Source organism: Microcaecilia unicolor, chromosome 3 (assembly GCF_901765095.1).
Source record: "Microcaecilia unicolor chromosome 3, aMicUni1.1, whole genome shotgun sequence".
NCBI classification, from domain to species: domain Eukaryota; kingdom Metazoa; phylum Chordata; class Amphibia; order Gymnophiona; family Siphonopidae; genus Microcaecilia; species Microcaecilia unicolor.
The window spans coordinates 477,117,477-477,140,841 of NC_044033.1; the positions used below are offsets into that span (position 1 = coordinate 477,117,477).

The 23,365-nt window shown below is 41.5% G+C and overlaps 1 protein-coding gene across 7 annotated transcripts in view; it reads left to right on the forward strand.

Annotated features, from left to right (window-relative positions):
* The window catches only part of RIMS1 (regulating synaptic membrane exocytosis 1), an 871,728-nt gene that overhangs the window by 103,615 nt on the left and 744,748 nt on the right, over positions 1-23,365 (forward strand). For 5 of the 7 annotated variants that reach the window (XM_030199020.1, XM_030199021.1, XM_030199022.1 and 2 more), the window contains exon 4: positions 5,913-5,955. The exons of the other annotated variants lie outside the window; for them this stretch is intronic. In XM_030199020.1, the coding sequence (XP_030054880.1) occupies positions 5,913-5,955 (43 nt within the window). The remainder of the gene's footprint in view (positions 1-5,912; positions 5,956-23,365) is intronic. 7 annotated transcript variants of the gene reach the window in all.

Consider the following 23,365-nt stretch of genomic DNA (forward strand, 5'->3'; position numbering starts at 1 on the left):
CTCTCTCCCCTGCCCTCCCCCCATGTCCAGCAACCCTCCTCTCTCCCCCTGCCCTCCCCCCATGTCCAGCTACTCTCCTCGCTGCTGCTCCCTCCCCCCTCCGTGCCGGGCCCCCTGCACTGACATGAGAGCGCCTCTCACCTCTGTGTGAAAGCGCTGCAGGCAGCAGCAGATTGCTCTGCTGCTGCCTGCAGCGCTTCCACACGGAGGTGAGAGGTGCTGTCATGTCAGTGCAGGGGGCCCGATACGGAGGGGGGCGGGAGCGGCAGCGACGATGACGTCGGGGTGGAGGTTGGTGCACCGGCGATGTTGGTGTGTTTCAACTTTCCAGGCTCCAGCAGCAGTGGCAGGCAGCGTCCGACTCCGTTTCCCTCTCTGTTCCGCCCTCTGACATCATCACGTCTTGACACGAGGGCGGGACAGAGAGGGAAATCTCTACTGCGCATTTGCGGGTGAGTCGGTCACTTGCCATTTATATGTTTGATAGTGTTGTGGTTTATTTTGATTTGTTTATTTAATGGGTGTTTTGCAATCCATTTAGAATTTCAGATAGCTTCTCTTTCAGAAATACCTATAAAATCCACACGGTAAAGGTGACATATTAAAATTACCGTGAACTATTTTGGAAACTGCCTCAATATGGACTTGCAGGCTGTTTTATCTGCAGGCCTGCAAGCACATTTTCAAAGAGAAACCTCCTTGCAGAGTTTCCTTTTGAGAATTTGGGGCTGGCTGCTACAGAGCATACATTGCACCTACCCTGCAGCAAGGACAGAGTCTGTGCCATAAATGATGCACAGGGAATTCAAAACAAAAGTTCCCCTACATTATCAGGTGGCTTTTCCCTCCCTCCCTTCTAGACCTGCCCTTTTTAATACTGGGAAAATCAGAGTTATAACCTTTTGAAAATGATCTTCCTTGTGCATAATTTTGAAAGCACTACATACTGGGAGATACATTTGTCTCTAATGTGAAATGCAAGTGTTTTAAGTTGTAAAGAGAAACCTCATCTGCAGTCACAGAGCACCACTCAGTTCTGTAGTGTGTGCATGCAGAGATGAGTAAAAAGGGTTGAGTGGGCAGTTGGCAGTCATTCATTCTCATTGATTGCCAGTCATTCAAAAAAAAAAAAAAAAAAATCTGCCAAGCAGAAAGTGGTGGAGCCAGAATGAGCAGGCTTTGAGACTGTTGTTAGAGATGCTTATTTGCATGAGCTTCAGAGATCACGAAGTTGGTTTAGGTGCGGCATAATGAGTGCGGTAAAGCTACGTGTGATAAATTAGTGTATAAGTAATAATATGCTTTGGATATCTATGAATTTTTTTGTTACTGGATTAATTACAGATTTTAGCACTGCAGCTACTTATCCATACAACAGTTTTCTAAATAGGCCTCCTTTGAAGTTGTGGAACAAATATTGGGGTTGATATTCAATGTGATTTAAATGGCCAGACACCGCTCCTGGCTGGTTAAGTCGCCTGTTCAGAGCTAACATGTCATTTTTGGCAGCACTTAACCGATTAGCACCAAAATCAAAAAGACATCTATTTTGGGGACATCCCGGGGTGAAGTCAGCACTTGGATGGTTTAAGAGCCGATATTCAGAACTTATCAGGCCAGGTTAACCGCATGAATAGGACCACATAAAAGTCAGTCCTGTCTTTATGCAGTAACCCATAGCTGGTTAAGTGCTGAATGTTGGACTTAACCAGCTACGTGTTAGCCAGCTCCTCAAACCTGACCCGACATATAATTTCCGTGTTTAGCGCCAGTGGCAGTCAGCAAAACGCTGATCACTGCCGGCTGAATATCGACCCCCATTGTGTATTGTAGTGAACGAATGCTAACATACATCTGGTATTTTTTTTTTACAGTATACAATTATGGGGCCAATATCAGTCTGCAGCAGACAGTGGTCTTTAAGTCGCTGACGGCTGCGGGCTGAATTAAACATGGATATTTAATGCCAGGCCATAAGCTTTGAACATCCAGGTCAACACAGCTACCTGGAGGTTATCCGGCCACTGAGCCAATATTCAAACCGGTTCTTAGGTAGCTCAGCAGATAGTTAAGACAGCCTTTTTGCTGACCTGGTTAGTGGACTGAATGTTGCAGCTGACTGAATAAATCCCTGACTCCAGCCCTGAATCATCCCAGCACTGCCTGGGCAGTGTTGTAGTGATCAGAGGAAATATTCAGCGCCACTGCCCAGTGAATAAACCCTTGCAGCCTGCTCAGTGTGGTGTAACCAGGCAGGAACCAACCCTTTAGATTATCAAGGTGATCTTTTATAAAGGCGTGCCAAAATGAGACTCCAGGCTAACGTGCCCCCCTGGCAGTAATTTTGTATTTGACGTGTGCCCATACTGCCAGGACAAATTATTATTTTTTATTTCCTATGGTGTGTGGTGTTTCTGGCGTTAATCGGCAGTTGGTGCATACCGACTGGTCGCCGCGCATGTAGTGTGTGAGCCCTTACCGCTAGATTAACAGGTGGCATTAAGGGCTCAGTCCGTAAATAGGTGTGTGCTGGTTTCAATTTTACCACAGGCCCTTTTTCCCAGACATGGTAAAATCTGGCCCAGTGTGCACCAAAAACACGCACCCACACTACCGCAGGCCACTTTTTGCCATGGCTTAGTAAAAGCAGACCCCCAAACTCTTTAATTTTAGATGTGAGCACAATAGTAATAATTTTAAAAATCTGATTTTGCAAGAGTAAGTTTTGATTTTGGAGAAACCAGATCAGGCTAGATCTGAGATCCCATGCCACCTTATCCCAAAATGGTACAAAACCCCTTCTTTTAAAGAGACTTACATAGACCACACAATAAACTGCAGAGAACCTATTCAGCTATTCTGAATAAAAAGAATAAAAAAAAGTGTAATAAGAGAAGCAATGAGAGGCATTGCCTGTAATTACAGATACTGTGTTGGCCGGAAAGAAATGTAATAAGTCAGACAGGTTGTGATTCCATTTCCCTATGGGGCTTCTTTTCTTTTTAGTGCTGCCCTGCAGGAGATTGCGAATAGGGACTTCATTGTGCACTAATAGCCTTAGATTGACACTGCAATTTCTGTGTTTAATTACTCTGAAGGAAGGTTCAATAGCGAACCAAAACACTGTAATATGGATATGACATATTATGGATGCAGTATTCAATGGCATCGTATCTGGTTAAAGTTACCCAAATAACTTGACATTTAACTTTAACTGGATACTGAATGATTTATTCAGTTAAATCCATGTTGCTGAACATAGCATGATAACGATATCCAGATATCTTTATCTGGATTTAGGTCTGCTGAACCTGTGGTCAGACTTAACCATATAAATTTGTTCAAACAGTGCTGAATATCAGCACCATCAGGATCAACATTTGGCCTACCATTAGCACACCAATTTCCCCTTTCACATTGAAACAGATAAATTGAGGCCATATATCAAGTTGGGCAAGTTAGAATCGAGCTTGATATCAATATACGATGTCTTTCTCTCTTTCTGTTTTGTCCCTACTGTCCACAGTAAACAAATTGTGAATGGCATATGGAGTCACCACAAATGTGGTGGTTTCAACAGCAGGCCCTAAACGGGGTGAGGTTGCCAGCACCACCCCTGGCCATTATACCATGTCTACTTGAAATCACTGGGGTAATCTTCATGGAGTGGCATTGACGAGTTGTTCATAGTTCTAAATGACTGAGTCATTTGGTTTCATTTTATAACCTTCACATTCATTACGTTCAGCCATGGCTAATCGCCTTTTCCATCAAACACAGTTGGCTTCCTCGGACATAGAGCTTTTTTTCCCCCCTAGTTCAGTGGTTCACAAACCTGGTCCTGGAGACCCCCAGCCAGTCCACATGACATGTTTATTCACGCCTTCAAAGAAATGAAGCAAATCGGTGAGGCAAGACTTCCCTTGGCTGAACCCATGCTGATCACCCCTGGAACCGTTTTTAACAATTGTCTTCTGATACTGCCACTACTGAGGGCTTTTTTTTTTATTTTGCAATTTGGAACCAGATTTCTGGTTCTATATTAGACTAGCCTCTTTGGCTCAAAAAGTCAAAGAACAGAAATGGTTCGATCAAGAACTTTTGTCTTTAAAATGGCAGTGTAGAGCTAAAGAAAGAATTTGGAAATGATATCCTATGGATGTTAATAAAAACAACTGGCATACTGCTATCCATGAATATAAACTGAAATTAACTATTTAAAAAAGGAATTCTGTTCAAAACTGGTGGGGTACAACAAATCTAACATTAAAGAAATTGTTTTCATTATTGGATCATATGTTAGATGTAGAATTTATTACAACCAATTGTGGTATTTCATCAACAGCTGATATTTTGGCTTTATATTGCCAAAATAAGGATTTAAAGATTAGAGAAAAATTACCACTGGAGAACTATCATTATAACAACCTCTTTTTCCTGAGCTGAACGTTATCCCAGCAGACAGATACTGGTCTCAATTTAACAAAACTAATGCTAATGACACGATGGAAAACAGAACTATGCATATTCTATAAACCGCACCTAAAGTTAGGCACAATTTACAGAATATGTGTAGCATCGTCCACATGACTGAAAATTAGGCGCAGTTATTTACACCAATGAAAACCTGGGGTAAACGCCCATGCCTAACTTGGGCGCGGAACAGGTAGGGCAGACTCCTGATAGAGGGGGTAGAAAGGGAAGGGTAGAGCAGATTCAAGGCTATAGGGACAGATGGAGGTGGGGTAGAAAGGGAAGGATGCTAGGCTACAGGGATGGATGGAGGAGTAGGGCTGATGCTGGGCTACAGGAATGGAGTGATGGGAGGAGTAGGGCTTATGCTGGGCTACAGGACAGTATCCAATGTTTGGTCCTTCATTCTGTAATTAATGAGGGTTGATCTGTGTTCTGCATGTGATCGAAGTGAGAGATTCCACTGGAATGTAGTTGGTGTGGTGATCTATATCATTCTGATTTGTCTGGCTTTTCCAATGGGACACATATTGCTGTTGTGCAAATTCACTGCTGCCTTTTTAAAGGTGCTGTTATTGGTATTTGAGTGTTCAGAATCGGTGGTGTTAAGGTTTGAAACACAAGTTGCGAGTATGTATGTGGTTTATGTTGATGAAGGACAGCTGTTGGGCAGACTTTATTAAATATCCATCATCAAGTGCATTCTGAGGCATTATTTAGGAGTAACCCAAGAAACATTACACATACCTATATATACATAGTGCCCACCCATATTAGCTCTGGTTAGGTCACCTTATGGCCTACAGGAAGAGAAGCCAGAAAAGGAAAAGATTCTCAGAACCCAGACTAGAACCTGACAGCATGGTTGATATCAGAAAGAAACATAGCTTAAGAGAGAGGTATGAATAGTTCAGCCTAAGACTTCTCTGTTTGTTGGTGATCCAGTGCAAGCATATACAACCATGGGAGGCCCACAATTGATAGAAGCTGTGAAGGGGTAGGTGGGCTGCAGGCCCTATTTATTAGGGTGCCATGTCAGAGGACAGGAACGTTAACAATAAGCAATGTTTTGCCAGTAAGTAATGGTGTAGCCACTGGAGGGGGGGGGGGGGGGGGGAGAGGCTTGAGAGCCTGGGTTCCTCCAATTTTGGGCTCAGGCCCCCTCCAAGATTGCCAGACCAGATAAAGATTCGCTGGGTGACCCCCCTGCCTGTGCTGCTTCAGCATCAAGGAAGCCAGTGGGGTGGTTCAGCTACGAATGCTGGCACTTCCATGCATGCTCAGTTCTGAGCATGTGCGGAAGTGCCGGCATCTGCCGCTGAAGCACCCTGCTGGCTTCTTTGCTGCTGAGGCAGCACAGGCAGAGGCTCATCCAGTAAATCTCTGCAGCTAGCGGGGCTTGGGCATCCCCGCTAGGAAATGTATGAATGGGGAGAGAGAGAAATGCTGAGTCCCCCGTCAACCCCTGGGCCCCCCCTAAAAGTGGACTTCTGGCTACACCCTTGTTTGTGTGGACTTATGCATTAGACCAAATTCAACAGAGAGAGTGAGGGGAGAAAAAGTCCCTTGAGCACACAGAGAAGCTAGGAAAATAAGCCAGCTAAAAGAAGCCCAGTGGTGGGCCCAGGTTGAAAGACACAAGGAAGCCTTTGGAATTAGTGTGCCAAACTTTTCAGGACTCGTATGTGGCGTTCAGCGTTTACAGCAATAGTGGAGTTTTTTCTTTCTTTTGAGGTAGACTTATCTGGAACTTTGGCATAATTCTTTTGATGTTTCCTTTGAACTGAATAAAATACAAAAACCCAAAAAACTAGAGTGGATTAATTTCTGGCCTTGGATTAAACTCCAGGAACTTGGAGCCCTTCTCAAGACCCAAAAGAAAGTGGTGCCTTAAGCAGCAAAAATTACTGAACATATAGTTAGTTATGGTTTAATGCAGTCGTTCCTAATTACCATTGGGCGTATTCTTAATTTACTTTCTTGAGCATTCAATGTCTGTAGGACAGCAAAGATAACCATTTATTTTGGGCTGCCCTCACCAGTTCAAAGTAATGCTTCTAACACCTGAACTCTGTTTCCTCCTGGCTTCCCCTATTTCTCTGGGAACTCTCCACCCACCATGGGATTTCCTAGCCAGGAGATTTCCTTCCCCTTACCTCCCAGTCTTAGAACAATTAAACCCTGGTCTAAATGTGCCTTGCTTTGCTTTTATCCTTAGGGAACCTTACCTGTAATCCCTGCTTCCCTCTTTCTAATAAACAAAATGCTTTACTCTGATCCAGCCAGAGCCCTTCTAATTTAGAGCAACTGGAAGCACTTGGCAGTTAGGAATGTGACTCTTGATTGCTCCACCTGCGCTTTCCCCTTGCCTGATCTTGCTGAGTTCATTCCCCAGTTTTTTCTGGGAACTATAGTTCCTCTCTCTTAAAAAAAATAATAATAAAAAATACTGCTTTCTGATTTCCCTCCTCTTGAAGTGGCCAGGAATATAGTTTAATTTAAACCAAGCCTCCCAAGAGAACTCCCAGTTCCTTGACACATTACGCACACACACAGAGCAAAGTTTAATATTTAAAAGTAGAATGTCTGATTATGTACAGTATATTTACAGAGGGAGGGAGAAGTAGTTAATTATCAACATCTCAGATGGGGGTCCAGGGATCTGAAGGTTGACTGAGAGGATGGCAGCACGCCAGAGGTTTTTTTTTTATTTGTACCCCGCACTTTTTCCCACTCAGGGCAGGCTCAATGTGGCAGGCAATGGAGGGTTAAGTGACTTGCCCAAAGTCACAAGGAGCTGCTTGGGCTGGGAATTGAACTCAGTTCCTCCGGACCAAAGTCCACCACCCTAACCACTAGGCCACTCCTCCACGGTTCACCATGGATGCCTAAAATCCTGAAGTGGACTCTGGTCTTCAAAATAAATTTAAAGATGATTTTGACTCCACACTTATACCCTCACCTCGCTGATTTGTATTGATTTGATTTATTAATTTGATATTCTTTCACTGTCAACATCAAAGTGGATTACAGTCAGTTACAAGTCTGATATTATGTGAATTTTCAAATACAAAAAATGGATTCCCATCAGCTAAATGTTGTGGAAGCACTAGTAAAATCAATATTAGTGACTGGATAAATGTGAAAACACTGAAAATAAATCTTCAAAACACAGAGGCTCTCTGTGAGAGAAAAGAAAATGTATAATGCCCCACCTGGGTGTTATCTGGGATGTAATCATAATTCAAGCAAAAGAGGATGTCGATGAATGCTTTTTAAACTTTGAATCTACAAATCTTCTCCATTGTGAAAACAAATTTTTTTTTTCAATCATTTGCAACAGTTGAGGATTATCAGCCATTTTCTTTTTACTCCGACCATTACACTGTTTCTCATCAATTACTGTAACATCCTGTACTTAGCTTTACCAGCATAAGATACAGGACAATTACAGCCAAATCAAAATGCTGCAGTTAGACTGCTTGACCAGGCAGATACATCAGAGATCATACTTCACCCATTCTGATCCCACTTCACTGATAATTAGTTGCCCAGCATATTAAATTAAAAGCTTTAACTCAGAAATGACCAGTGAAGTCCCTTCTTCCCTGCTGGACCCTTTCAAAAATGAATGTAATAAAATTAATCAGTACAGGGACAATTGTATAACTGGGCACCTCCACTTAGGTTCCCCAAAGTTGTGCAGTGAGGTCCTTTTCTATACTGGCATCTGAGCGCCAGATTCCATTATAGAATCCTAGAGTACCCTGGTATCGGTGCACCTTACATTGATGCACTCGCAGTTACATCAGTCATACACCTGGCTTAATCTTGGGCACCTAAATAATGCTGGGATGTGCCTAACTTATAATATTATCTAAGTTACACCTGTAAGTGGGAGTCTTGCCCATTGCCTGCCATACTCTGCCCATATGTTGACAGGCTTGGTAGGAAAAACATTATTTGGTCAGGAGGCACCTGCATAGTTGGCTGGAAGCTCAATATTTGCACAATAGCTTTTCTTCTTATGGCAGTGGGACGGAGTTGTGGGTATACAAGGAGTGACCCCTTTTTACTGTGGCAAGATTAAATCTCTGTGTGGTAATGTGAATCTCTGAGCAATCTTTGATTATTATTTTATTTTCTTTTTTCCTTCTTTCTTTCTATCTTTTTTTTTTAGAATAGAAAATAATTCTAATATATAGGAGCTAAAGTTTCACAATTACTTGGGATGCAATATGTAACACAACCCCTCTGGACATAATAAAGGAACTTCCTAAGTATTGGGGTGCTCAGCATCCACTACATCCCCAGAGCTGGCTTCTGTGTCCTAGTATATTAATATGTCTTGGGATTTGGAAAAATGGAAGACTATGATGAATAAATTGTTATTCATTCTGCTTAACACAGGAATGTTAGCTCTGGTTGGCAAGAGGACACACCTATTGAGTTGACTATGATCAAATCTGCAATGTCATCACTTTGACACTTGATAGCAGTTTTTGCACACTGCCTTGAGCTTTTTGCCAGTCCACAATGTTTGAATGATTGTGACATCCTGAGAAAAATGATGTATTTAGCTTAGACCAGTGGCTCTCAGGACACACCCAGCCAGTCAGGTTTTCAGGATACCCGTAATGAATATACATGAAATATTGTACATTTGCATACAGTGAAAGTAGTGCATGCAAATGTATCCATGCATATTCATTGTAGATATCCTGAAAACCTGACTGGTGGGCTGTATCTCAAGGACTGGGTTGAGAATGTTAACATTAACTCCAATAATTAGGTTGGCATCAAGTATGCGATAGTATAAGGAGTCCAATTTTTTTTAAAGAAAGAAATTTAAAAGAGCCACTTACCAGGGGCTCTTGTAGAGTCCTGGGCTGACAGGAGTCGGCATGGGGACGGAGTCACGGGCATCCACGAACCGGAAGTGCTCCCATGCTGGTAAAGGGAGGCACTCCGGGCTTTCGGGACCTGGGCTCCGTCATTGGGAGACTCAGTCGTGGTGCCCAGAAACAGGAGGAGCTCGGGGGAAAGCTGCATTTTTGTGCTGCAGGCCGGCTGGATGCAGGGGCCCCAGGAGAGGTATTTTCAGTGCATGCACGATTAGCGTGCATGCGCAGAGAGAAGTGAAGTCCCCGCGAGGGGAAAGGGAGAGGAGCAGAATCGGGTATAATTGCCCATATGTTAATGGCAAGAAGGCGACAGGTTAAAGACTGTTCTGATTGGCTTACACACTGGCCCAGCAACAGAGTCAGGGAAAGAATAAGTCCCCTGGATGTTAAAGGCGCAAAAAACACCTGGCGGAACAGTCCTGATTGGTGTAGAGGCACCCAGTAACAAGGGAGGGGGGCTGGAGAAATTATCAAGAAATTGCATGCATGGAGCCAGAGCTCAGTAGCAGGGAAAAGGTTGATCAACATTGTCACATTAGCAGGCAGATGATCAAATGCAAACACCAGCACTAGAGGCTGCTAGCGCCATACTAGCGCCGGCGTTTGCTACCGCCCCATGATCAGAGCCCTCGAGCGCATGAAACAACGTGCTCGAGGGCTCTTTGCGCAAGTAGAATGCTAATGCATGCTAAACAGGGCTTAGCGCATTCATCGCCAATGATCAACGGTCAGCGTGCCAAAATTTGGGTCGCTGGCCACGGCAAACCCTACGCCAGCTCCGAGCTGGCCTTAGGGTTTGCAGATCATTGGAGAGGAATGATGAGCCCTGTCCAGCATGCAGTTGCAATCTACTACATTTCTTTGAAGGGGTGGACAAACATGTGAGCTGGTTGATATTGTGTATCTGGATTTTCAGAAGACGTTTGACAAAGTACCTCATGAAATACTCCAGAGGAAATTGGAGAATCATGGGATAGGAGGTAGTCTTCTACTGTGGATTAAAAACTGGTGAAAAGAGAGAAAACAGAGAGTAAGGTTAAATGGTCAGTATTCTCAATGGAGAAGGGTAGTTAGTGGGGTTCCCTAGGGCTCTGTACTGGGACCGCTGCTTTTTAACATATTTATAAATGACATAGAGATGGGAGTAACTAGTGAGGTAATTAAATTTGCTGATGACACAAAGTTATTCAAAGTTGTTAAATCGTGGGAGGATTGTGAAAAATTACAAGCGGACCTTATGAGACTGGGAGATTGGGCGTCTAAATGGCAGATGACGTTTAATGTGAGCAAGTGCAAACTGATGCATGTGGGAAAGAGGAACCCGAATTATAGCTGTGTCATGCAAGGTTCCACGTTAGGAGTCACGGACCAAGAAAGGGATCTAGGTGTCGTCGTCGATGATACGTTGAAACCTTCTGCTCAGTGTGCTGCTGTGGCTAAGAAAGCAAATAGAATGTTAGGTATTATTAGGAAAGGAATGGAAAACAAAAATGAGGATGATATAATGCCTTTGTATCGCTCCATGGTGTGACCGCACCTCGAATATTGTGTTCAATTCTGGTCGCCGCATCTCAAAAAAGATAGAGTGGAATTAGAAAAGGTGCAGAGAAGGGCAACGAAAATGATAAAGGGGATGGGACGACTTCCCTATGAGGAAAGACTAAAGCGACTAGGGCTCTTCAGCTTGGAGAAAAGGCAGCTGAGGGGAGATATGATAGAGGTCTATAAATAATGAGTGGAGCTGAACGGGTAGATATGAAGCGTCTGTTCACGCTTTCCAAAAATACTAGGACTAGGGGGCATGCGATGAAGCTACAATGTAGTAAATGTAAAACGAATCGGAGAAAATGTTTCTTCACTCAACGTGTAATTAAACTCTGGAATTCATTGCCAGAGAATGTGGTAAAGGCGGTTAGCTTAGCGGAATTTTAAAAGGTTTGAACGGCTTCCTAAAGGAAAAGTCTATAGACTGTTATTAAATGGACTTGGGGAAAATCCACTATTTCTGGGATAAGCAGTATAAAATGTTTTCTACATTTTGGTGATCTTGCCGGGTATTTGTGACCTGGATTGGCCACTGTTGGAAACAGGATTCTGGGTTCGATGGACCTTTGGTCTTTCCCAGTATGGCAATACTTATGTACTTAGGTATGTTCATGGAAATATGAGATAAATCAAACAATTGGTACCGACTGCGTTTCTTAGCTTATACGGACAATCACCACGTTCTGGGAAATATATCCTGATTGGGCCAGGGTACAGCAGTACTCAAGTGAAAAGCTGTAGTAGCACATTCCTGCCAGAAACACAAAGGCTGCTTAAGATAAGTTAATTTTCTGAAGACGCTTGTTGAAGTAAAGCTGTTTAAGGGTCTGTAAAGAAAAAGAAGAGTTTTAGTAATACATATATGCAAACCTAGAAAAAGATTAAAAGAATAATTTAAAAAGTACTTACTTGATGTTTTGATCTGCAACAGAAAGAACAATTGTTGACTTGAATAAACGCTGCACTCCCTATGCCTGGAATAGACTCCCTGAGCCGGTATGTCAGGCTCAGTCTTTGGCTGTCTTCAAGTCTAGGCTTAAAGCCCACCTCTTTGCTACTGCTTTCGACTCCTAACCATGACTCTCTTACTCAACACCCTCACTTATCACCCCTACCACTGCAATTTCCCCACCCCTAGCTGTCTGTTCGTCTGTCCAATTTAGATTGTAAGCTCTGTTGAGCAGGGACTGTCTTTTTCATGTTGATTTGTACAGCGCTGCGTAAGTCTAGTAGAGCTATAGAAATGTTTAATAGTAGTAGTAGTAGTAGTAGCACTTTAGAAAGCTCAGTTGAGGTTTTTAAATGTCTTCAAGTTTTAAGAATTTTAAAATGACTTTTAAAATGTAAAAATGCACTTTAGCTAATGGTAATAGCTCACTATTTTAAAGCAGTTTAGGATATTTATTTTTTTAAACGTTTATGTGCAATAAAAACTTGAATTACCTGTAAAGCCTGTAGAAACCTTTTATTGCCTGCTGCTTGCGTGGAGGTCTCACTCACTCTGTTAAATCAACACTGGTTGATATTTTTAGTGGAAGTGTGCTTCGCTTTAGGGGAACCATCTTACCCCCTGTGCTGTGACCAATAGCAAGTTTTGTTATTGCTTTTGAAACGAAGCAGTGCTGAAACCCAGGGGGCGCTACAATAGCCAACAGCATAGGAAGAGTAGCCTAGTGGTTAATGCAATGGCCTGAGAACCAGGGGAACTGGGTTTGATTCCCACTCCATGTCCTTGTGACTTGGGCAAATCATGTAACACTCCATTGCCCCAGGGACAAAGTAAATACTTGTACATAATATGCAAACCACTTTGATTGTAGCCACAGAAAGGCAGTATATCAAATCCTTTCCCGCTTTTTTTCCTCTGTATATGTAACATGTTCAAGCTAGATCCTGAAATACTTTTGTTATCATACCTTTGCCTCCTCTCACTTACTCTGAGCAACACACAATAGAATTTAATATTATCTACCTGTTCCACATACTTCATACATAGTTACTCAAGCAGTAGATATTTGCAGTTATAATATTCAAATCATCATAACCATTTATTAGACACTATCAAGTGTCTGTTTTGTTTAGTCAAAAGAAACAGTTTAAGTACTGAACAAATAACAAACTAGGGGCCCTGTTTACAAAGGCATATAACCATATAGGAGCCCATAATATTCATATGGGCATCTACACGGTTAGCGAGTGCTAATTTTTAGTGTGCTCTAAAAACGCTAGCACACCTTTGCAAACAGGGCCCTAGGCGTTTTGTTTCTCTTACGCAGCTTTCATGAGGTATTGCCAAGTTAAGTTGATTTTGAGATCATTAACAAGTGTCTGTAGAGAACTGATAGGGCTTTTATCAGAGAAGTGGACATGTTGTAGTATGTGGGACTGCAGCGCAGTATCTCTTTTCCAATAAAATATATAATAGGAGGTACTGTAAGGCAAACAAAAGTCTTTAAAGGACTCAATTAGTAGCATACGTTCAGAGCTCTACTTCCGTCTCCTGTCCATAATGGAGTTTGATTTGTCTTCTGTGGAAAATCAATAGATTTCTAACACTCCCAATGAAATTCTCAGTAACATATATAATTTATTCACTCAGTCTGAGCCATTGAAGCCCTGGTAAATGCAGCTCAGTGAGCTCAAATATCATCTTCATTTTACTACCGTTTTATCAGGTCCTGACTTTATCATGCATTTTTAAGAATGTGTCTAGACCCGAACCTGCTGACCGCAGTGAAACTGACATCTGTTCCAGGAAAGATTCTTAAGACAGCCCTTAAGACTAGGGTTGTTAATCTGCTTGACGGGGCAAAGTATAGGCAGTGGGAAGCAACATACCTTTACAAGAGACAGGCATTTTTGCAATAAATAATGGTCTGGATCCAGCACTTGAAGAGGAAATAAGTTATTGTCTTTTGGAAAATGATTTTGGTGAAATTAATTAGGCTCTATTTTTAGCTTTTAGCTATGTGCTTAATCAGCAATGGAGAGCATGCATCAACAAATAGAGTACATAACCAAATGCAGTGTGGTCAATTAGACTTGAGCCTATCCTGGCCCTTATTTCCTTGTTCTCTGAGACCTGAGTCCTTCCCCATCACTGTTTGGCTTTTATGGACTACTGTCAGAGATAAGAAATATTCAGCAGACAGGAATACAGTAGGGAACATTGAAGGAAAACTTAACTGCTTGGAAAGCGTGTCCTTGAGTTGGGATTGCTGCTAGCACAATACCCGTCATCAGTTGTGGGCGATCCGTTATTGCCTTGACCATTTGGCTTGTCTAGCTTTCTGCTACGCCTTTACTACATCATGTTTGGACTATTGTTTATGCTGGCCTGTCTTTATATCTACTAAAAAGACTACAAACTGTTCAGAATACTGCAGGGTGGATTCTTTCCAACGCATGTAAATATGGTCACATCACTTCACTTTTGATACAACATAAATTCCAGATACTAACACTGGATCTCAAAATGCTCTGCTCTTGTAACCCATGTTACTTGGCATCAATGGTTATCCCTTAGGTCCCAGTTAGAGCTCTTAGGTCAACCCAAGATGGTCGGTTATGCCTCCCTTCAGTGATTACGGCATGTGTTGAGTACACACGTCAGGTTGCATTTTTTTTTATAGCACCTAATTTTTGGAATGTGATGTCCCTTGCTGTACATATTGAGCTTTCTTATTTGAAATTCTATTCATTATTGAACACACATTTGTTTACACTTGCTTTCTGTGCTACTCTGGGGATGGTGTGCGGTTAATGGGTTCACACTTGTTGCTATTGTTGTCATATGTTATTTGTAACTTGTTTTTTTTTAGTGTTGATTGGTGCTTGATATTGTTTGTTTTTATGCTGCTTACTATTGTCTATCATGATTAATCTGCTCTTTAATGTTACTTTTCACTCCTTTTTCTATCATTTGATTGGTGTTATTCTCATTTCTATTTTTTAATGATAATATTAAGTTTGTAAACTGCTTTGATTGTACTGCTCTGAAAGGCAGTTTAGTAAATACCAATAAACATAAACATAATAGTTTTCACCCATGCAAGTGGAGTTCATTGACTCCTCCTATCAAATTCATTGTTCACTAACTTCTGGTTCGACTTACAAATACAAAACACAAACAAGTTTCCAAAAATAGCAGATTTTAGTAACAGAGCATGTGAATGCAAAAATTGTGCATTCAGTTTGCTCAGTTACCCTGCCCAAAATGCTGAATATACATTCCCACTGCCAGCCATAGAGTGTGACAACTGGCAAGATTTCTCTTTACCCAGGACAATCTTTTCTCCATCGACAAGCATAATGTAATTAGTGATACAGTAACACAGTAAATGACAGCAGATAAAGACCTGCATGGACCATCCAATCTGCCCAACAAGGTGGACAGAGCCGTGCCTGCCACTTATGCTTTAACACTGGTCAACCGTAGAAGCAGCCAAACATGAGGTCTTGGTTATAATCACATACCATCCTCAAGTATTGCTGACAGTATTCAATTTACCAGTCAAGATGTCTTTCCCTCCCCCCTGAGCTGCACAACACCTTCACTTTCAGCATGGGAAAATAAAGTGGTCTACAACACTGGAGTTGCCGAAGCTTCACCTGTCTTTTGCCATTTGAGGGATACAGATAATAGAGACTGTCTGGCATAGGCCTTGGTTCCCCCATGGAGGATTTGGCAAATCTTCTTTCAGTCTTTTGCCATTTGCGGGACACATATTGTAGAAGTCTGTCTGGCATTGACCTTGGCTCCCCCATGCTGGATTTGGCGAATCTTCTTTCAGTCTTAAGCCATTTGCATTTTTTCATTTATCCAGTGAGGTAGGAGGAGCACCGAGGGGCTCATGCTTCTGGATCAAAGCACCCAGCGCCCACTGGGTGCAACCCACTTCAGGGACAGTGGCATATAGGGAGTTTGACTGAGCAGTACACCTGTCAAACTATAATGTAGGTGCCCTAAGGCGAGCTCAGGGAGGACAGAAACGACCCATGGAGCAGAAGGACACAAATGTTTAACCTTCTGTCCTTTTGACACATGATAACAACTAAGTGCTCAGAACTAGCATAAAGTTCTTAGTGTACATGGCCCTTCCTACACACAGCAGTACCCTCAGTTTTTTTTTTGCTCTGATGAATAAACAAAATAAATAAATAAATAAATGAAACTCTCCATTACAGTACGTTACATTACACAACCTAGCTATGCCCTGGGCTTTTATACTTCCTGGCCCATGCTCTCCTGGCCCCACCTCTCCCATGTCACTTCTCCGATAAGTGGGACTATAGGTTTTAAAGTGGCTGTGACAATGTGAGAGAGTATCCTTAAGGGGAAGTGGCAACGTCCTATGGACTCCCTTACAGAGGTGTCGAGAAAGCTCTTGATTGTGCAGAATGAGTAAAGAACTTCAGCATAGAAAACAACCAACTCTGTGTATTGTCTGAGGACAAACAGGGTGTTGCTGTGTGCTGCTGGTCTGCATTTCCATCTTGCAGTCATTCCCGATGATCTATTCCAGCTGGCTGCTTCAGGACCACTGCTAGCTCTGCCCCTGAATGACATCACTTGGGGATGCTAAGCTTAAATTGAGCGGGCTGACACTGGAGGTTTAACAGACTTGTTCCATCTATCTCAATTGATTATTGCTATGTGCCGCTGGTCTGTATTTCCTTCTTGCCATCTTTTCCGGTGATCTATTCCAGCTGGCTGCTTCAGGACCACTGCTAGCTCTGCCCCCTGGTGATATCACTCTGGGGCACTAAGCTTAAATTGATCTAGCTGATGCTGGAGGCCATATGTGCCAGAGGAGCACTGCCTCCTCTGTAGTACTGACAAATGAGTGCAACTAAGGAGCTTCTTTGTGCTCCCCTAGTGCAGACTTAGGGTGGGCTTTGGACTGACTCTGGGTGTTTCCTTATTTGTCAAGTAAGTGCTTCAAGCTTTATGGCTAGTGAATTTGTTCCTGTAATTATAAGATATGGAAGGTATGGACAATTATCTTATTGTCTTCTTGAGAGACTGAATGGACTTTAGTAAATGTTAAATGGACTAATTCTTATAATATCATGTGTTGTTATTCATTTGCCTTAATTAATGCATGTTCTGTTCAATGGAAGGTTTCAGTGTTATTTGATTTTATTCTAGATTTTTACACCTTTGTTTTTTTTATTTGCATTACTGAGATGTGGTTAGGCGATTATGATTCTATAGTGGTATGTTCACATAGTTATAACGTATTGTTTAAGAATTGCTCCTCTAAGCGGCAAGAGGGGTATATTAATTATTTTCAAATAAGAAATGGGTTTCTCCATTATTGAATTTTTAGATCATGAAGGTTATGAAACCTTATTTTTCAGATCTGCCAATTTGAATGTGTTATTATGCTATTTTCCTCCAGGTTTGCTTTCAGCAGATTTTTCTCCTTTTATTGAAGTTATCATGATGTACAATCTCAATTCTAACAGTACTATTTTGTTTGGTGATTTTAATTTACATGTAAATGAGTGTTCTTCTGACCTGATTGTATCTGATGTTTTAGGAATTTTATCTTCATTAGGATGGTCCCAGATAATGGATATTCCTACCCATTCACTTGGTTATATTTTAGATTTGGTGTTTGTTCCTGAAAAGATTGTATTTCTAGGGAGAACTGTGTATAACGTTGATTCAGTTGTATGACTAGACCATAAATTTCATGTGCAATTAAATTAGAGACAGTATAAAAGGAATCATCTATGAATAAAATTTTTATCATACGTGACTCTTAAGAAATTGTAGATTTGAAGAAGGCATGGTTACCACAGTTGAAGAATTGTAATTTTGATTCTGTAGTAAAGGCTATGTATTATTGGAATATTACATTACAAGATACTTTAGATGATATTGCTCTGATGAAGACAAATCTAAATTCTGTCCTTGGTTTACATCTGCATTAAAAACAACAGATGAGTAGTTTATGAAGGCTTGAGTGTTCTTGGCATAAGACTCTTGATCCTATTGAGCAGTCATTGTATTTAGAAGCCCTTAAGGAATATCGTATGACAACTTTAGCATGTAAGAAAGACTATTTTAATAATAGAATATTGGTGGTATTCTAAATTGAAGGAACTATTTGCAATCATTGAACGGCATACACAACCAAGTGTCCCTGTTGTTACAACTGCTCCCACTTGACAGGAGTTTACTATTGGGTTTAAGAAAAAGACAAAGGATTTAGTGTCATCTTTGGATTAAATTGTTCTGCCAATAGAACCATGTGTTGATAAGTCTATTAGTTGGGAGAAGTTTGATCAAATAACTATAGGTAAAGTTGTTGAAACAATTAAAGCCTTGAATAATACTACTCATAGTTTGAATCCGTGCTCAACAGCTGTTATGAAGACTATGTCTGATGATATTGCCCCTTTCATTGCCTCTTTAGTGAATAGGTCTTTTATTGAGGGTCTGGTTCCAAAACGTCTTAAGCAAGCTGTAGTGAGACCCTTATTGAAGAGTTCTGCTTTGGACCCAACTGTTTCTGGCAATTATAGACCTATTTCTTCTCTATCTTTTTTTAGTGAAGGTTTCGGAGAAATTGGTACTTGAACGATTACAAGATCATATTGATGTTCATGAGATTCTAGATCAATATCAGTTTGGTTTTCGATACAAACATAACCCTGAAACTTTGTTAAATTCTGTTTTGAATTGTATTCATCGTGGATTTGATTGTTGTCAGGATTACTTGATGGTGACTCTGGATATTTCAGCTGCTTTTGACACAGTGAATCATTGTTTATTACGACTGCAAAACCTTGGGGGTTTCAGGACTGGTCCTTCATTGGTTTGAGACATTCTTGAATGAGGGACAGTTATGTTATACCAGGATTTTTATTCCCCCTTTACCTCTACAGTTCAAGGATGGTTACATCCAAAAGAAACCAGTTTAGCATATCCAGGAATTACAGTGCAAATTAATAACTACCAACAAAGGACATAGCTAATATCAATCCTGTCAATTAGAGTCAGAAGATACAAGGCCAACATCATGGAACAAAAAAGCTTTTAGCTTTATTTTTAATAATAGATAGTGGCAGCACATTCTCAGTGATAAAGGTAGCAAATTCTACAGTGTGGCCATCTTATAATGTAATGAGGAAGAAAAATGTTTGACTGATTTTAATTTAATTGCATCTGGAAACTGCAAGAGAAATTGGTTTTGGGTATTATGCTTACATTCAACCCTCTGTAAAAGGAAGACTATATTTACCATATATATTATATTGAATTCTGAAGTTTCCTTATGGACTGATATCTCTTCAGGTATACCACAAGGTTCTTCACTTTCTTCATGATTATTCAATATTTATATTGTTCCACTTTGTAAGGTTCTTGCTTGTTTGGGTATTTATTATAGATTGTATACTGACGATATACAATTTTCTTTCCTGTAAAAGACTAGCTATCTGACACATTTGCCTTTCTTGGATTATGTTTGAATTCAGTGAAATCTTGGTTGAAAGCCAATAGATTTAATTTAAATATGAATAAAACACAGATATTGCTTCTGTCAGGAAAGATTAAAAATGATTTTCTGGAAATGTTTACTTTCGATGGTTATGATATTGCTATTATCAAAGAGATAAAATATAGGGGAGTCATATTAGACTCTGCTTTGAAATTGAAACATTACCTAAAGAGTGTCGGTTGTAAAATATTTTTAAAACTTAAATGTTTGAGAAATGTACGTGATTTTCTGAATGCTGAAAATGTTTGCATAATGGTTCAAAGGGAAAATGCAAAAGCGAAAGACTGTGGTCCACTATGCACAAAGGTCTTCAGAAAATAAGTAGTGTGACCAGCATGGTTCATCCAAAAACAACAGGAAAATAGACAATATGGATGCAAAAGCTTTATTCTGTATGATGCCCATTCATGATGGTTCAAGCATATGCTTTTCCACTCTTTGATTACTGTAATGCCTTGTTTATAGGATTACCAAGTAAATCTCTTCAAGCTCTGCAGATATCCCAGAATGCTACAGCATAATTAATTTAGGTTGTTCATGTTTTATGCACATTTCTCCTTTTTAGAAACAATTACACCAGCTACCTATTATCTGGCGGATCCATGTTGGTTTTTACAGTTCTACATGATTAATCACCAGCTTGTCTTGCAAGTGCTTTGAAGATTTAGACTTCAGTACGTGCAATGAGATCCCAGAGTCAGAACTTACTTGAATTCAATCTTTTCCGCAAATGAGACTGGATAATTACAGGGAAAAGTTCTTTATGGTGGTAGGCTCCTAAATTGTGGAATACGTTACCGCAACACCTATATCATGTTTAATTAGTACTCCCTTTTAGGAAACAACAAAAGGCCTTTCTTTTTCAGCAGGCTTTTGATGCTTAATGATTTTATATTTGTGATGATTGTATTTTTTGTATATTATTGATATGTTTTAGTTATTATGTTTATATAATTGTGAATGTTATTTTGTGAATCACCCAGAATGGTAGATGGAGCAGGTTATACATTGTTTAAATAAATAAATAATATGTTTCTGTCCATCATTGCTAAAGATATAACATAGCTTGATTAACCACATACTCCGTATTTTATATCTGTAAATCTCCTGAATGCAGACAGACCTACTATAGTTTACCTGGAGATCCCCACATTAGAGATACCCTTACATACTCCTTAAATATATTTTTTAAGTGGAAAATTCAGGTTTAGAATGGCAGCCCATGACTCATGTTAACAGACCTTAGCACGCACTAAGTTCCACATGACCCATAGGTATAAAATAGAATGCACAGCATTTAGCACATGCTAATTCTGTTAGCATACATTAAGCTTTAGTAAAAGGGCTCATTTTACTGGTGAGACATAAGAACATAAGCACATAAGCATTGCCATACTAGGACAAACCGAAGGTCCATCAAGCCCAGTATCCTGTTTCCAACATTGACCAATCTAGCTTGCAAGATAAAATTGTGGCGATCCTCCAATATACATGCAGTTCATTCTTGATTATCCGACCTTCATTAATCTGACCATCCGGCATATCCGACAGACCCCACGGTGACCTCATCACATTTTATTCTATTAAAAATCTTTATTTTAGAACAGTTTTCGAAAATCGGGAACACTATCAGGCTCATTTTCGAAAGAGAAGGACGCCCATCTTTCGACACAAATTGGAAGATGGGCGTCCTTCTCACGGGGTCACGCAAATCGGTATAATCGAAAGCCGATTTTGGGCATCCCCAACTGCACTCCATCACAGGGATGACCAAAGTTCACAGGGGCATGTCGAAGGTGTAGAGAAGGCAGGACTTGGGCATGCCTAACACATGGACATCCTCAACCCATAATGGAAAAAAAAGGGCGTCCCTGACGAGCACTTGGATGACTACCTGATCCTGTTTTTCTTATGACCAAGGCACAAAAAGGTGCCTGAACAGACCAGATGATGACCGGAGAGAATTGGGGATGACCTCCCCTTACTCCTCCAGTGGTCACTAACCCCCCTCCCACCCTCAAAAAATATCTTTTAAAATATTTTGTGCCAGCCTCTATGACAGCCTCAAATGTCATACTCAGGTCCATGACAGCAGTATGCAGGTCCATGGAGCAGTTTTAGTGGGTGCAGTGCACTTCAGGCAGGCAGACCCAAGCCCATCCTCCCTACCTGTTACACTTGTGGTGGTAAATGTGAGCCCTCCAAAACCCACCATAAACCCATTGTACTCACATCTAGGTGCTCCCTTCACCCATAAGGGCTATGGTAGTGGTGTACAGTTGTGGGTAGTGGGTTTGGGGGGCTCAGCACACAAGGTAAGGGAGCTGTGTACCTGGGAGCAATTTCTGAAGTCCACTGCAGTGCCCCCTAGAGTGCTCGGTTGGTGTCCTGGCATGTCAGGGGGGCCAGTGCACTATGAATGCTGGCTCCTCCCACGACCAAAGGGCTTGCATTTGGTCGTTTCTGAGTTGGGCATCCTTGGTTTCCATTATCACCGAAAATTAGAAACGACCAAGTCTAGGGACGACCATCTCTAAGGATGACCTAAATTTCAAGATTTGGGTGTCCCCAACCGTATTATCGAAACGAAAGATGGACGTCCATCTTGTTTCGATTATACGGGTTTCCCCGCCCCTCCACCGGGACGTTTTGCGAGGACGTCCTCAGCTAAACTTGGGCGTCCCTTTTGATTATGCCCCTCCACGCCTTTGTTTATGCATTGTTTGAGGGGTTTGTGTAGAGTTTTTCATATTATTTGACTTTTCATTTATCTGACAACGGATAATCAAGACTGTACTGTATATGCATCCCTTCCTTACAACTGTGGAAAATAATTCCATATGAAAGAAATAACTCTTCTATGGATACAAAGTATTAAAGTAAGAAAGCAATAAATAGTAAACTGTCTCTGTTTTTTTTTTCTGTTAAAGAAATGAATAGATAGTACACTGCATTTAGAACACCAATCAGCAATAACTCTTTATTGTTTCAACTCCAAAAATGATCTATCTCAATTACCTAGTCTCAGAGCTAACCACTGGAGATCACTCTTGTAGTTCATATAACAAAATGTTCAGTTTATTAAAGAACTTTCTCTCCATGATCCCACAGCTGCTCCCTGCTGTGTCTTCATGGTATGGTTGCAGCTGGAAAAAAGTACGAATGGTAAAGATAAAACAACATTTAACCCTGAAACAATTTTTTTTTCTTTGCTTTCCTGTTGGTTCTCCATTGTCCATACTGTGCAGTAGTCTCCATCTTCTCCCAAGGTGTACCAGTTTGAGTCAGGTTTCTTCAGTTTTTGTTCCCCAGGGAGGATCTGGTCAACTGAATGATGTTTCACCATCGGTGCTCGATCTACCACTTGAATGGAGGGCTTCCTTATAGATTTGTCCATCTGCCAGTTTTAAAATGGTTATTGGAACCAGGGGCGTATCTGGAATCCGGCGGTAGGGGGGGCCAGAGCCCAAGAGGGGGGGCACATTTTTGCCTCCCTTCCCCCCCCTCCGCTGCCGCCGCCTCTCTCCACCCCCCTCCCCGCTGTCAACCCTCCCCCGCTGCTTACTTTTGCTGGCGGGGGGGCCCTAACCCCCGCCAGCCGAGGTCCGACCCGCAGTCTTCATATTTCGTCTTCCTCCGTGGCTATGCTGCAAGGAAGTAACGCTGCAGTGCTGCTTCGTCGAATCCAGTTCGGAGTCTGACGTCGCAGCACATTGTACGCGCGTATAACGTGCTGCGATGTCAGACTCCGAACTGGATTCAGCGAATTAGCACTGCAGCGTTACTTCCTTGTAGCATGGCCACGGAGGAAGACAAAATATGAAGACTTCGGGCCGGACCTCGGCTGGCGGGGGTTGGGGCCCCCACCAGCAAAAGTAAGCAGCGGGGGAGGGTTGACGGCGGGGAGGGGGGCCAGGGCGAAATCTGCGG